The sequence below is a fragment of the Sus scrofa genome, chromosome 8 (assembly GCF_054392235.1).
Source record: "Sus scrofa isolate SSC_HxYL_T2T_F1_AM1 chromosome 8, Sscrofa_HxYL_maternal_Yorkshire_Landrace_v2.0, whole genome shotgun sequence".
NCBI lineage: Eukaryota > Metazoa > Chordata > Mammalia > Artiodactyla > Suidae > Sus > Sus scrofa.
The window spans coordinates 33,017,418-33,033,828 of NC_139390.1; the positions used below are offsets into that span (position 1 = coordinate 33,017,418).

The following is a 16,411-nucleotide window of genomic DNA, read 5'->3' on the forward strand; positions in this document are numbered from 1 at the left end:
TGGCCTATGCCACAGCCACAGCAACACCAGATCCAAGCTGTGTCTGCGACCTACACCACAGCTCATGGCAATGCCGGATCCTTAACCCACTGAGTGAGGCCACGGATCGAACCCGCAACTTCATGGTTCCTAGTCGGATTTGTTTCCACGGGCCACGATGAGAACTCCAGGGTTCTATTTTATTTGGTCAAAGGAAATGTATATATTCCACATTTGGACTAATAGGTCACTCAATTTAAAATCTAAAATTTCGGTTAAATCCATGTTTAATGTATTTTAACCCCCGTTGTGATATGGAAATAGTATTCTGTTAATATTTCAAAATTACTTGTAAAATGAGTATACTCTTTAGAATATATTATTTGGAGTCATACTAGTTATTTGTTACAAGTTTTTTTTCTGTTGCTTATACTGTCATACTCAGGTGAAATTTTTGAATTCTACATGTTTTTTAAACAAGCTTTAGTAACAATTTGAGCAATCAAATCATAAGGCAAAAAAATGCGCTTTTATTTCTGTAAAGGAGTCTGCCTCTGTGCTTTATATAAATGCCATTCTTTACTTGAAAACCAGACACTCCTTTTTTTTTTATAAACATAATATTTTGAATATCCTGTAACTATCAATAAGCTCGTATAGAGAATAGCTAGCTTCCTAGCTTGCTAATTACACATCATTACAGCATTTTACTTTGTCAAGAAAAATTTTTTCTTCGTCACTTTTATATACTAATAATTTAAAAACAGGGTAAAATTAAAACATTTTAGGTCGTGCAGATTTCTTAAGATATTTTCAGGATGTTGATGTAATAATGTTTTTGTTTTCTTTTTCATTGACCTATTAAACTTGTATTTTGAAGGAAATTTGTATTTCTTGTAAACTGTATTATCTTTTTTATTTTTCAGGTATGGATTTTCGAATATGCGCTATATTGCTTCACTAATTAGTGGTGTTGGTATTTTCATGATGGGTGCAGGATTATCTTGGTACCATGGAATCATGGGATTGCTTAATCCTCAACCAATAGAATCTCTTCTATGGGTAATCTCCCTCCTCCACTCGGTTTTGAAGTCATAAGAAATAGTGATTAAGTATAGTAGAATGTCTTTGTCATATTAATGTTAAAGAATGGGACTAAATATATCTTCTTGACTGTCATACAGGGTTATGTATCTGTAGTTGTGTTTTTTAGCATGTAATTGGACATGACCTCTAAATCCATATGTTTCAGTGATGTTGAGCAAAAGCATCTCTGTAGGTACAATCATTAAGTACTACTTCCTTGGTTAAAATCTTGGGCAGTTCTGTTAATTTCTGCAGTTACTCTTGAAAAGCAAGACGACCTCTGTTCACTTTTAGTCCCAAGAATAATCTCCTATCAATGGTTAAAATATCTGTTCCCTTGTAATAGTCCTATGTGAGAATAGCATTTAAAGTTAAAGCTTCTCCTTTCCCTCATTGTGGTAGGAAGCCTACACTGCAGGAATACGGGCTTGGTGCCTCTATATTTTTTTACCTAAGGGCTTCTGTTCTTCTCTCCAACTCCCTAGGTCGTAGGAGCATTGGCAGCATTGATGGTAGAGATGAGGGACAGAAAGTACTGCTTCACTGGCACCACTGCCATCTTGCATTGGTTTCCTCTGCCTCTGCAATACTTAAAGCTGTCTTTTTTTCTCTCATGGGAACTTCCTGGAGATGACCCTGCTTGGCAGCTGAGTGTAGCTCCCTTGACAAGGGCAGATTGGTCGTGTGGCACCCCTGTCAGCTTCTGTATCTCATGGTGTAGTTCCAGACTATTTCTGCTGGTGTTGCCAGAAAGATTCAGTGGAAAGGCCTACAGTTGAGATAGGAAAGCCTGTATTGTAGTTCTTTTTTTTTTTTTTTTTATCTTTTGTTGTTGTTGTTGTTGTTGTTGTTGTTGCTATTTCTTGGGCCGCTCCCGCGGCATATGGAGGTTCCCAGGCTAGGGGTTGAATCGGAGCTGTAGCCACCGGCCTACGCCAGAGCCACAGCAACGCGGGATCCAAGCCGCGTCTGCAACCTACACCACAGCTCACGGCAACGCCGGATCGTTAACCCACTGAGCAAGGGCAGGGACCGAACCCGCCACCTCATGGTTCCTAGTCGGATTCATTAACCACTGTGCCACGACGGGAACTCCTGTATTGTAGTTCTTACTCTGATATCATTTCTGTCTGCTCAGGCAACTCACATAGCCTTGGGCAATCTTAGTTTCCTCAACAGGGTTAGAAGAGTGTTAGGCTGAGTTTAAAAAATTTAAACCTCTATTTCAGGGAAGCCTAGAGCTCTAAAATGGTAATGTTGAAAATTCTATAGATGTTTGAACTTCATTTAAAATTTTTTAGAAAATTACGTTAATTCTTTCTGTATATATTGGATTAAAGCTATTCTTGGTATCTTTATTTTATTCAAGAGTGTAAGGAAAGTGATGTTATTGTCCTCCCCCAAACTTATTACTGTTTATAAGTGCTTATCTTTCTGAATCAGGGCTGATAAAGGATTCTCTTGGTACTGGGCATACAAACAAAATCTGGAAGTTACTGGGTATGGTTGTGGATCTTATTGCATCTGGTGTCCACAACCCTAGATTTCAAGTACTTGTGTTCATTTCGAAGTTCAAAGAATATTTTTTTAATAATTAAGTAATTATTCTTTTATACCATAAATTTAACTTATGTCATGGTATAACATTCTGTGTGTGTATGTGTGTGTATATTACTCTTCCAAGTATGAAAAAAATGAGATGGCCATCAGATTTTTAACTTTTGTCTCTTCTTATGAAGATACTATTTCATTGTCTTCATTTTAGCTGTTTCTCATCAAAATCTTTATATGACTAGGATTTGAATTATGTTTCAATTTTAAGCATAAAGACTTCATGCATGAACTGTTGTAATTCTTTAGTGAAATATTAACTTAAGCTTTATTTTAATATTTTCTAGGCATATTGTATTTTAGCGGGATCATTGGTATCTGAAGGAGGTATGACCTGTCACACTATCTCTTTATTTATTTATTTATTTGTCTTTTGTGTATTTAGGGCCGCACACTCAGCATATGGAGTTTCCCAGGCTAGGGGTTGAAAGAGCTACAACTTCCGGCCTACGCCATAGCCACAGTAACGCTGGATCTGAGCCGCATCTGTGACCTACACCACAGCTCACAGCAATACTGGATCCTCAACCCACTGAGCGAGGACAGGGATTGAACCCTCACCCTCATGGATACTAGTTGGGTTTGTTAACCACTGAGCTATGATGGGAACTCCTCTCTATTCTTAATTAATATATATTCAACAGTCCATTTTTAAAATTGCTGCTAAGTTCTACTGATTAAAGAAAATTGTGGAGGAGTTCCTGTGTGGTTCAGTGGGTTAAAGATCTAGTGTTGTCACTGCTGTAGTGCAGGTTTGGTTTTGGGTCTAGGAACTTCTCCTTGCTGCAGGTAGGGCCAAAAAAAAAGAAAAGAAAAGAAAACTGGAAATAACAATATAAGTTTTACCTCCTTTAAGGGAGAAAGCTCTGAATGTAATGTACTATGGTTGTTCGTAATGGACAGGGCAAGTTTGGAAAAGCTATTTTTTTTTTCCTTTTTAGGGCCACACTTGCAGCCTGTGGAAGTTCCCAGGCTAGGGGTTGAATCAGCTGCAGCTGCTGGCCTGTGCCGCGGCCACAGCAGTGCCAGATCTGAGCTTCAGCAGCGACCTACCCACAGCTCAAGGCCACACCAGATCCTTAACCCACTGAGTGGGGTTGGGGATTGAACTCTTGTCCTCATGGATACTAGTTGGGTTTGTTACCACTGTGCCACAACAGGAACTCCTACTTTTTTTTTTTTTCTTGAGTATCATATAATGCTCAGAACATTCGAAATGGAGTATAAAAACATAATATATATTGAATTTTTTTTTTTTTTTTGATCTTTTTGTCTTTTTGTTGTTGTTGTTGTTGTTGCTATCTCTTGGGCCGCTTCCGCGGCATATGGAGGTTCCCAGGCTAGGGGTCCAATCGGAGCTGTAGCCACCGGCCTATGCCAGAGCCACAGCAACGCGGGATCCGAGCCGCGTCTGCAACCTACACCACAGCTCACGGCAACGCCGGATCGTTAACCCACTGAGCAAGGGCAGGGACCGAACCCGCGACCTCATGGTTCCTAGTCGGATTCGTTAACCACTGCGCCACGACAGGAACTCCTGAATTTTTTTTTAAAATAATGTTTTAGGAGTTCCCACTGTGGCACACTGGGTTAAGAATCCAATTGAAGCATCTTGGGTCGATCCCTGGTTTGATTCCTGACCCAGCATGATGGATTAAGGATCCATCAGCTTAAGGATTAAGCTGTAGTTGCAGCTACAACTCAGAGTCAGTCCCTGGCCCTGGGAACTTCCGTATGCCACGTGTGAGGCCATAAGATAAAATTTAAAAAAAGTTTTAGTAATATTAATCAGAGAAGACTATCTTTTTTTACAGTATAACTTTTTTTTTCCATTTTTAAAAGTTTTATTGAATTATAGTTGATTTACAATGTACAAATATTTTATTTAATTAATTTGTTTATGTCTTTTAGGACCTCATCTGTGGCATATAGAGGTTGCCAGGTTAGGGGTCCATTTGGAGCTGTAGCCGCTGGCCTACGCCAGAGCCACAGCAACTCAGGATCTGAGCTGCGTCTGCAACCTACACCACAGCTCAAGACAATGCCAGATCTTAACCCACTGAGCGAGGCCAGGGATTGAACCTGTGCCCTCATGGATGCTACTAGACGGGTTCGTTAACCGCTGAGCTGTGACGGGAACTCCATGTGCAAATATTTTAAAGTTCCTTAAAGTTTCAGTTATAGCAGTATTATGACAGAAACATGCTAATGTCGTGTATGAAACTGCCTAATTCACTGCTTTATTCATAGTTATGTTTACTTCTGAAATGTCATTTTTTTATGCATCCTCCATTCATCTTTGATAGGCTTGTAAAATGGTGATAATAACACCTGCTTCAAAAGGTTGAGAGTGTCAAAAGTGATTGTGCTTGGTATAGTGCCTGCCAACTAGTAATTGTCCAATAAACTAAGGCTGTATGGTGGTAACGATAATTAAATTATTGTGGTTTGGGGAGTTCCCACTGTGGCACAGTGGGTTAAGGCTCCAGCTGCAGTAGCTTGGGTTGCTCTTGAGACACAGGTTCAATCCCAAGCCTGGCGCAGTGGGTTACAGGATACCGTGTTGCTGCAACTGCAGCTCAGATTCAGTCCCTGACTTGGGAACTTCCATATGCCGTGGGTGCTGCCATAAAAAAATTATTGTGGTTTAGAAATATAGTATAGATTTTTAGAAATATGTACTATAGAATATAGTATATAGTATATATTTTTAGAAATATATGCTATAGTATATAGTATATATTTTTAGAAATATATGCTATAGTATATAGTCTAAATTTTCCTAAATACATACATTTTTAGGGCCGCAGGTATGGCATATGTAAGTTCTCAGGCTAGGGGTCGAGTCGGAGCTATAGCAGCCAATCTACGCCACAGCCACAGCAATACCAGATCCAAGCTGCATCTGTGACCTACACCACAGCTCACGGCAATGCTGGATCCTCTACCTACTGAGCAAGGCCAGGGATCGAATCCGCATCTTCATGCATACTAATTGGGTTTGTTTCCACTGAGCCACAATGGGAACTGCAGTATTCATTATATTATAATGATTAATTGGGGTCCCGATAATAACTCATTTAATATAGAACTATTCCTTCTTCCTTTCCTTATTTTCCTCAGCATTAAAGTGTGTGGCTATTTATTTATCTTTTGAGATGCCATCTCTAAAGTTGGAGGCATGAGTTTTCTTCCTTGCTGATGTAAATGCTTTTTTTTTCAGCAACACTTCTTGTTGCTATAAATGAGCTTCGTAGGAGTGCTCGGGCCAAAGGAATGTCATTTTACAAGTATGGTATGTATTTTAGAAGCTTTATATTATTTCAACTTTATTTGCTTGTAATTGCCTAGTGGTATTGCTTTGTTCCATATTGACAGGTACATAAGGTATCTCAGTGTCTTCCCTGTGCAATTCTTACTTATATATTAGCTCTTTTAAAAAGATAAATGTAGTCTAATTTGAACAGGGGTACTTAAATTTGGGTTTAACTTATGTGAACTGCGTTATTTTGTGTATGCTCATATACCTTGAGAAAGTAATTTGACTTTAAATATTAATATTTTTAACATTTAAACCAAGAAATTATATTTATATTGAAGAGAGCTTTTAATTGGTTTCTCATGTATTTTTAATCTTAATTTTAATTAAATCAATTTAATGGGTAATTATTAAAGTTATTATCTGATAGTATCAAATTAAGATTTCACAAATTAAGATTTCAAAATTTCTTTTCTTGTCTCTACCCCAATAATTAAGTAATGGAAAGTCGTGATCCTAGTACGAATGTTATCTTATTGGAGGATACTGCAGCAGTGTTGGGAGTGATAATAGCAGCCACTTGTATGGGCCTTACTTCTGTGACAGGTAAATATTTCTTAAATGACAGGTGATTTACTTTTGCTACTTAAGTAATTCTCTAATGTAAGGGAATTTTCCTTTTTATCATTGAATAATTTTAAACCAGTAGAGTGTTAAATATGTATTTCCCATTAACCGTTTGTTTGTATTAGACGGTAGAAGTGTTCAGATTTCTGAGTTAGGAATTTCTCTTCGTTCGAAATAAAGGAGGCTGTTAATAGAGTATTTCTATAGTGCCCTAAACCTTTCCAGCTTATAAAACTAGAGCTTTAAGTTCTTTACCTATAAAGATATTGATATTTGTCCTAATGACCTTACAGGTTTAACATAATATGTGAGAGGAAACTTTATATATATATATTGTGGCTCATGTCCATTTGGCTTTTTCCACTATTAGCGCCAATAATAACTGCTGTTGCTTTCTTGTTTCCTTGATTCTTTAGTTGCTTTTATTCTCATTTTGGTAGCTAGCTAAATGTTTTGAAGGCCAGTACAGCACAGGTGGATAAGGTGTTTTATTTTTATTTTCTAAAACAAAAGAACCATTTAGTATGGAAATGGTTCAGGAATTCTCATGGGATGGCACTTCTTTCATTCTTACCTGTTTGTCCTAGCATACTAAAAACAATTTAGGTAATAAACTCCCAGAGTTCTGCAGTATTTCTTTAAAAATTTAGCCTGAAATATGAATAGGTCTTTTTCATTTTGAATGTACATTTTAAGACTAAAGCAGCATTCCCCAGTGTTCACTTTGATCCAAATATTTGATTCTCTTTCTCTCTCTTAGCGTTTTAGACATTTTGTAGACCTAAATTATTACTAAGCAAAATTTTATGCTTAAGGAAAGTGTAACTTGATAAGTTGACTTTTAATAGATTTTTTTTTTATACAGTAATGTAAACCAAACTCAGAAAGTCTAATCAGACTTATAAAATTTTTTGCTTTAAGAGTTTCACATTAGGAGTTCCTTCAAGGCTTTAGCGGTTTAAGGACCTGGCATTGTTACTGCTGTGATTCTCAGGCGTAGGCTTGGTCCCTGGCCCAGAAGCTTACATGTGTCATGAGAGCGGCAAAAAAAATTTTCCTATTTCTACTTAATTAGTTAAATTAGTTCATTTAAATTAAATAACATGCCAAAAAATAAAGTATTTTCCAGCTGGTAATTCTGTGATTTCTGTAGAATTATTAATAGATGTATATTTTAAAATAGAAATAATTAGGTAAATTTCAATTTCTAAAGAGCAATATTTGATTTTGAACCCTATAATTACAAACTCCATAGTGGATTACAAGTGGATCACTTTGACACTTCAGTAGTACAAAGTCGTTCACTTTTTAGTGTTATATTTTGACTAAATGTTAATAAAACTAATGTAAATTGAGATTATTTAGTAAAACAAATTTTTTTTTTTTTTTGCTTTTTAGGGCTACACTCATGGCATATGGAGGTTCCCAGGCTAGGGGTCCAGTTGGAGCTATAGCTGCCAGCCACAGCCACAACAACACCAGATCTGAGGCACATCTGCGACCTACACCACAGCTCATGGCAACAATGGATCCTTTAACCCACTGAGCGAGGCCAGGGATCAAACCCTCAACTTCATGGTTCCTAGTTGGATTTGTTTCCACTGTGCCACAACAGGAACTCCACAAACGTATATTGTATCAGCATTAAGAGAGTTAAATTTAGGGAGTTCTCTTATGGCTCAGCAAGTTAAAGATCTGGTATTGTCACTGCAGTGGCTTTGGTTACTGCTGTGGCACAGGTTCAGTCCCTGGCCCGGGAACTTCCACATGCAGCAGGCTTCACAAAAAAAAGAGTCAAGTTTAATATTGACATTTGATCTTTGAAAGAAGAAGACTTATAATTATAAAAGCCTTGTGTGTAAAATTTGTTTTAAAGATTAAAAATTTATTATTTATTGATGTCTGTTATTTAAGTAAACATTTATAGATGATAAATGACCTCTTCCCATTGGTTTTGGAAGAGAATAAAGCCCTAACAACCAAGGCAAGCTTTAGAACCAGAACCCTTGGAAGGACTGGGAAGCTACAGAATGCTAGACCCCTACCTCCAAACTTCTGATTTCATAGGTCTCGAGTGAGGCCTGAGATTTTGCATTACTACCAAGTTCTCAAGTGATGCCGATGCTACTGGTCAAGGCACTGCTCTTTGAGAACCACTGCTCTAAGGTAGCCATTAGATGCAATGAATTAACTTCCTTTTTTTTGGTATCTAAAATCATACTAGCTATGTATCATTCTTGGTTGGATGAGGTAAGAGTGACTCATTTTTTGTATGGCTTAATTCTTTCACAGAATCTTTGTAAGAATAAGACACCAAATGCTTATTTCTTTCAGCTTTTGATCTTATGATTATTTTGTCAACCTGGGATAGGAAGAGTGCTATTGATATATGAAAAGAAATGGACTCTTTATTTCATGTCTGTAATCTGAAAATGCTCTGAACCCTCACCCATGTGACCAGGTGCAAGAAACAGATAATGAAGCAGGTTGTAGCATCCTTATTTTGTAGTATAGTAAAACTATTAAAAGGAAGTCATTAAAGGAAAGAGGAGTGAATTTCAAGTCCCTTGATTTGCTAATTCTGGTTCTTTGCTCACTAGAGTTCATTGAAATAATAGAAAACGTTAGTTTACTGACTTCTTATGTGCTTTATTTAGGCAACCCACTGTATGACAGCCTAGGTTCTTTGGGTGTGGGCACCTTATTAGGCGTGGTCTCAGCATTCCTCATCTACACTAACACAGAAGCCCTCTTAGGGCGATCCATCCAGCCAGACCAAGTACAGCGGCTTACTGAACTTCTGGAGAACGACCCGTCAGTAAGGTCAGCTTATTCTAGTGATGCTATTAAGGTTTACAAAAATGTATTAAGAAATGGGAATGCTTGTTTTGTCAATACTTGTAAAAGAGGTTTTCAATCCCTAAGCCTTCAGAACTTTTTAATCCGTTAACTTTGTAGAACTGCAACCTTAACAAGAAAGCAAGTGAAAGCATTTAAGAAACTCCTTAAGTTTCCTTCTGTATACCTTTAATTTTTAGAACAAGGAACAGTTAGATGATATGATGGGAACAGAAATTTGCAAAGTATTTGCCTCTTTAGTGTGGAACCACTTATATGGAACCTTCATATTTATATTTGCCTTCTATTTGTATTATACTTACAAATTGAATATATGAAACTTAAAATTTTTATTTGTGGGGGTATGCTTGCCAAGTTGAGTATAATTTATACTTTTTTGGAAAATAGATTTCTTGATTTAGCTTATTTGAAAAGTTTTTCCTGGAGTTCCTCTGTGGCTCACTGGGTTAAGGACCTGGCACTGTCCCTGCAGCAGCTCCGGTTGCTGCTGTGGCATAGGTTTGATTCCTGGCCCAGGGAATTTCCACATGCCACTGGTGTGGCCAAAAAGAAAAAGGAAGTTTTTTCTTATAATCTTTGGGAGTTCCCATTGCGGCTCAGTGGGTTAAGAATCCTACATAGTGTCCATGATGATGCAGGTTTAATCCCTGCCCTTGGTTGGTGGGTTAAGGATCCAGCATTGCTGCAAGCTGTGGCATAGGTCACAGGTGCAGCTCAGATCTGGCGTGGCTGTGGCTGTGGCATAGGTTAGCAGCTGCAGCTCCAATTTGATGCCTAACCTGGGAACTTACCTATTGCCGCAAGTGCAGCCATAAAAAGAAAAAAAAAAAATCTTTATTTTTAAATGATATAAAAATAAAGAGCTGAAAACTTAGGAGATAATCAGAAGAGATACAGTCTTCTAATAGGACTTTTTAGTGAACTTCACCAGCAGTGTAGTTTCAGAGTGAAGGGGAAGGAATAATCTTTGAAAATCCTAATTTTCTACTATCTACTTATACATGTGTATATATTAAATTTAAAATAAGAATGTGTTTTACTTGTGTTATAATTAAAATCTTTAAGTTAAATCTTTTAAGAATGACCCGTATATATGAATCAATACGACAAATGAGTAAGTAATTACTAGTTTGTATTCTAAGCCTTATACGTTTATCTTAAGAAGTAGTTATATAGCTGGGTCAAGATAAGATGTCAAGCATTCTTAGAATCAGTATTAGGCTTAGTAACTTAATGTGAGATATTCCATATTAATATACTTTCCTTCTGATGTCTCTGTCTGATTTTGATATCAAGGCAATACTGACCTTGTAGGATGGTTGGGAAATGTTTCCTCTTCTGTCTTTTTAGAAGTTTGTGAAGAATTGGAATTATCTCTTCATTTAAGTTTGGTAGAATTCAGCAGTGATGCCATCTGCACATGGGCTTTACGTGTTTAGTTTTTTGTGAGTTTCTCAGATGTCTTTATTACTTCTCTTGTAATAAGTTTATTCAGATTGTAGATTTCTTTTTGCGTCAGTTTCAGTAGTTTGTATCTTTCTAACAATTTGTCCATTACTTCTAAATTGTCTAATTTGATGACGTACAATTCTTTATAATCTTTCTAGTATTTCTTTATAATTTTTTTTATTTCTTTAAGATTGATTACTACCACTCAAATTACCAGAATCTGATCCTGGTAATTTGAGTGGTCTTTCTTTTTTTTTTCTTGGTCAGTCCAGCTAAAGATTTGTCAATTTTTGTTGATCTTTTTAGAGAACTAGCTTTTGGTCTAATTAATTTTCTGTTTTTTTCCCTTCTCTAGTTCATGAGTTTTTGCTTTACTCTATATTATTTCCTTCCTTCCTTCTGCTTGCTTCAGGTTTAGTTTGTTCTTCTTCCAGTGTCTTAAGATGATATGTTAAGTTTTTTATTTGCTATCCATTTTCTTTTTTAATAAAGGCTTTTATAGTTATAGATTTTCTTCCAAGCACTGCTTTCATTGCATCCTATAAAGTTCAGTATGTTGTGTCATTTACTTCAAAATATTTTTAGGAGTTCCCATTGTGGCTCAGCGGGGTAAGGACCTAACATAGCCTCTGTGAGGATGCAGGTTTGACCCCTGGCCTTGCTCAGAGTTAAGGATCCGGCGTTGCTGCAAGCCATGATGTAGGTCAGAGATGTGGCTCAGATCTGGTGTTGCTGTGGCTCTGGCGTAGGCTTCAGCTGCAGTTCTGATTTGACCCGTAGCCTGAGAACTTCCATGTGCTGCAGGTGCAGCCATAAAAAGAAAAAAAGAAAAAAAATATATATATATATATATACACATATGTATACACACACATACATATTTAATTTTACTTTAGATTTCTTCTTTGGCCATTAGTTAATTAGGAATGTGTTGCTTAATTTCTACATATTTGTGAGTTTCTCAGATGTCTTTATTACTTCTTATTTCATTCCATTGTGGTTGCTGAACATTCTTTATATTATTTCTGTCCTTTTAAATTTACTGAGGTTTGTTTTACAGCCTAGCATATGATCTGTCTTGGGTAATGTTCCATGTATACTTGAGAAGAATGTATATTCTGCTATTAATATGGAGTGTTGTATAGATGTCTGTTAGATTTAGTTGATTTATAGTTGGTTCATGTTTTCTATTTCCCTGTTGATCTTCTTGCCCAGTTGTTTTATCCATTATTGAAAGTAGAACATTGATGTCTCCATCTATCATTGTTGAATTGCCTGTTTATCCTTTGATTTCTGTGTGGTTTTGCTTCATGTATTTTGGTACCTGTTAGATATATGTGTAGTTATAATTTTGCATATAAATAATTAAAGTCTAAAAAAAGAAGTATAAATGGAAAGACTCACTGTGGCAAATTTGTAATTATCTGGAAGAGTGAAGATATGTAGAACAAGTTGTTGGAAAAAATAGATGTTAGTAATCCAGAAAGTTCATACAGCTTTTTAAGTAGTGGATTAGTTATCTATATTGCTCTCTGACAAATTACCCTGAAAACTCAGTGATTGAAAACAGCATTTATTACCTCACAGCTTCTGTGGGTCAGGAGCCTGGGCATGGTCTACCTGGGCCTCTCCTTCAGGCTTTCTCACAGACTGCAGTCAAGATTTTGGCTGGGACTAGAGTCATCTCCCAGGGAAGATCTGCCTCTGCGCTTAGTAATTATTGACAGGATTTCGTTCCTCGCCACATGAGACTCTCCAGCGTGACAGCTTGCTTAATCAAACTATACAGACTGAAAAAGCAATGGTTATTGAGTGTGAACAAGATAAAAGTCACAGATTAGTCATCTAATCTTGGAAATAACATCTCATCATTTTGCCATATTCTCTTGCTTACGAGCAGATCACTAGGTCCAGCCCTCACTGAAGGAGAGAAGATTGCACAAAGGCTTGAACACAGGAGGGAGGGATCATTGGGAGCCGTAACAGAAGCTGTTTTCTATCAGTTTCTATCTGTAGTTAGTTATGTATAAAAACAAAAGGAAAAAGTATATCAGAATGTTTTCATTAACTGCCATTTAAATGTTAATCAGATAAGGAGATTTTTAAATAATTTGTTAAGACTGTTTTTTTATCTTTTTATGGACGGACCTGTGACATATGGCATTTCTCAGGCTAGCAGTTGAATCAGAGCTGCAGCTGGGACCTATGCCACAGGCATGGTAACACCAAATCCAAGCCGCATCCGCAGATTCGCCACAGCTTGTGGCAATGCTGGATCCTTAACCCACTGAGTGAGACCAGAGATGAAACCTACATCCTCACAGAGACAACATCAGGTCCTTAACCGGCTGAGCCACCGCGGGAACCCCCCATATGCTTTCTTTGAGTGAATAAATTATATAACTGCTTAGCAATCTGGGCAAGTTCTCTTTTAATTTGGGTACACATAACTTTGTAAATATTAAATCATAAATTCTTATTTTCATCTACACATCTGTATTCATATGGATAAAGAATTTTATTTATTTTTTTTGTCTTTGCCACATCTGTGGCATATGGAGGTTGCCAGGCTAGGGGTCCAATCAGAGCTGTAGCTGCCGGCCCACACCAGAGCCACAGCAATGCAGGATCTGAGCTGTATCTGTGACCTACACCAGAGCTCATGGCAATGCCAGATCCTTAACCCATTGAGCGAGGCCAGGGATCGATCTTGCAACCTCATGGTTTCTAGTCGGATTTGTTAACCACTGAGCCGTGATGGGAACTCCCTGGATAAAGAATTTTAGACTCAGTATTTAGTAACTTGCTTAAGATCACTCAGAAATTAGGATGAGATGTTTTAAGAGTACCTGTAGTCTCTTTTAGGCTTGCTTACCTGGCGGGAAATCCATGTCCTCAACAGTTTTCTAGGGAAGATCAATTCCTGAGCATAAGCGCAGGAGGGTTGAAAAGCCGTTATACTTGAGCAGTTGCTTCCTTTTCTGGAAGGCAGAATGGTGTAATGGAAAGACTGCTAGATTTGGGTATTTGAAGATCTGGATGTGAGTCTTCTGTGGTTGACTAGATGAATTAGCTTAGGCAAGTCCCTTATGCCCCTCTGGGCCTGTTTTACCTGTAAAGATGGCATTTTAGTCTACTTTATGAATGTCTCTGATCAATGCCTGCTTTGTAATTGGTACCGTATTAAATATTTTATGTATGTTGGTTCATATTCCCCACATCAGTCCCAATAGGTAGGTATTATTAACCTCATTCTAGTAGAGTATATCACAGAGTTGTGTGAAGACTCAAAAAGCTATCGAAAAAAGGATTATAAGATAAAATGACAGCATTGTTGAAGAGCAATTTAGAGTTGATTTTTAATCCACAAACTATGTAATTCACATATACATATATAAATTACCATAAAATAGTATTTATTGTTTGCACCTTTGAATGGCATTATGCAAAAAAAGCTACATTTGTTTGGAAAATGATAGGTGGCACTTAATGGTGAACACTGAAAACCATTTTCATCACTGTCGTTCATTTTCATCACTGGAAAAAGACAGGAATTCTAGACTGTGTGTCATTACACTGTGTGTGTGTATGTAAATTTGTATGCATTGTTATTGATTGCAGGGCAATTCATGATGTTAAAGCCACAGATCTGGGATTAGGGAAAGTAAGATTTAAGGCAGAAGTAGATTTTGACGGACGAGTTGTTACAAGATCATATTTGGAAAAACAAGATTTTGACCAAATGCTACAAGTAAGTTTATATTTCTGTTGATTTCTTCTTCTATAGCTAAGGGTTAGAGAAATTACTTCTTTTTTTGTTTTGTTCTGTTTCTGTTTTTTTGAGAAATTACTAAATAAATAAAATAAAACCATTTCTTTTATAGGTCTTAAAGTCACTTTAGCTTTCAGCTTCTTAGGGTTCCGAAATTTGACAAAGACCCTTTTCTTTATTATAAAGTATGGTTCAGAAGAGCTAACTTACTATTAAGTTGCTTGTTATATGCCAGGCATTTTATGTGTTTACCTCATTTACTCTCAATAACCAGTGAGATAAAGAAGTAATATTTTCTTTTTTGTATTTTTTTACTTTAAGATTTTTATTTATTTATTTATTTTATACTTGATTTACAGTGTTCTGTCAGTTTCTACTATACTGCGAAGTGATCCAGTCATACATATACTTTTTTTCACATAATATTTCATTTTTATATATAGGCAAATTCAGACACAGAAAGATTAAGTATCTTGCCTAAAATTACAGAGCCATAATATAGAATCATAAGAATTTAGATCTCTGTGACTCCAGAACCCATGATTTTTTAAGAGTACTTTAAAAGAAAATTTACAGGGATAATTATTATATTATCAGAGCAGAGGTTACCATTTGCTTTTGTCAGTTATTAACATTTTACTCTATTTTCTTAAGATCTTAAAAAAAGAAAGAAATGATTACAAAAATAGTTACAGCTCATGTTTCTCCTTTTATTTTTATTATTATTATTTTTTTTAATAATTTTTTTTATGTTTCTCCTTTTAGATCCCATCCTCTTTTCTCTATCCCCTGAACTAACAGTTATCCTGAATTTAGTACCTGTCATTTCCATTCTGATTTTTATGCTTTTCAATATATTTTTCTTAGCATAATATATAATAATATTTTTAGAGTTCCCATTGTGGCACAGTGGAAACGAGTCCAACTAGGAAACCATGAGGTTGCGGGTTCGATCCCTGGCCTCGATCAGTGGGTTAAGGATCCACTGTTGCTGTGCGCTGTGGTGTAGGTTGCAAACGTGGCTTGGATCCAGCATTGCTATGGTTGTGGTGTAGGCCGGCAGCAACATCTTGATTAGACCCCTAGCCTGGGAACTTCCATATGCCACGGGCGCGGCCCTATAAAGACAAAAGACCAAAAAAAAAAAAAAAAAAAAAAAAAAAAAAAAAAAATATATATATATATATATATAATATATACACACACACACATATATATACAAAATAATATTTTAGTTTATTTTTAATACTTTAAATGTTTAAAAACTGATATAAATGGTGTCATATCATATGATTTCCTCTACAGTTTGCTCATATCATGACTTCCTCTCCAATTTGCTTAATAGTATGGTTTTGAGATTCCTCCACATTAATATATATATAGCTCTAGTTAATTTAATTGCTATATAATATTCCACCTTATGAATATCTTGCAGTTTATTTATTCAGTCCCCCCTTGATGGACAGTTATATTATTTCCAGGTTTAAACTGTTGGGCACAATACCGCAATGGAATTCTCGTACATGTTCACATGTACAAGAATTTCTTTAGGGTAGCACATGGCTAGATTTAAAATAGGTGAGCCATTGGGTAAACCTGTCTTCAACTTAGGTATTGGTAAACTCTTCTCCAAAGTGTGTCAATTTAACTTCCACCATCAATGTATCAAAGTTTCCATTTCTTCACCTTCTTATTAGATTGTATTGACAGAGGTTTTGTTTTGTTTTGTCTTTTGACTATTTAGGGCCATACCCACAGCATATGGAGGT

General features: G+C 36.5%; 1 protein-coding gene across 2 annotated transcripts in view; it reads left to right on the forward strand.

Moving 5' to 3' along the window:
• SLC30A9 (solute carrier family 30 member 9) overlaps positions 1 to 16,411 on the forward strand; it is a 54,598-nt gene that overhangs the window by 34,484 nt on the left and 3,703 nt on the right. The window contains exons 11-16 of one of the 2 annotated variants that reach the window (XR_014811823.1): positions 906 to 1,865; positions 2,172 to 3,003; positions 5,900 to 5,971; positions 6,434 to 6,541; positions 9,220 to 9,385; positions 14,492 to 14,621. Coding sequence is in view for 1 of the 2 variants with exons in the window: in NM_001137632.1 (NP_001131104.1) it covers positions 906 to 1,041; positions 2,964 to 3,003; positions 5,900 to 5,971; positions 6,434 to 6,541; positions 9,220 to 9,385; positions 14,492 to 14,621 (652 nt within the window). In the remaining variant the exon portion in view is untranslated. 2 annotated transcript variants of the gene reach the window in all.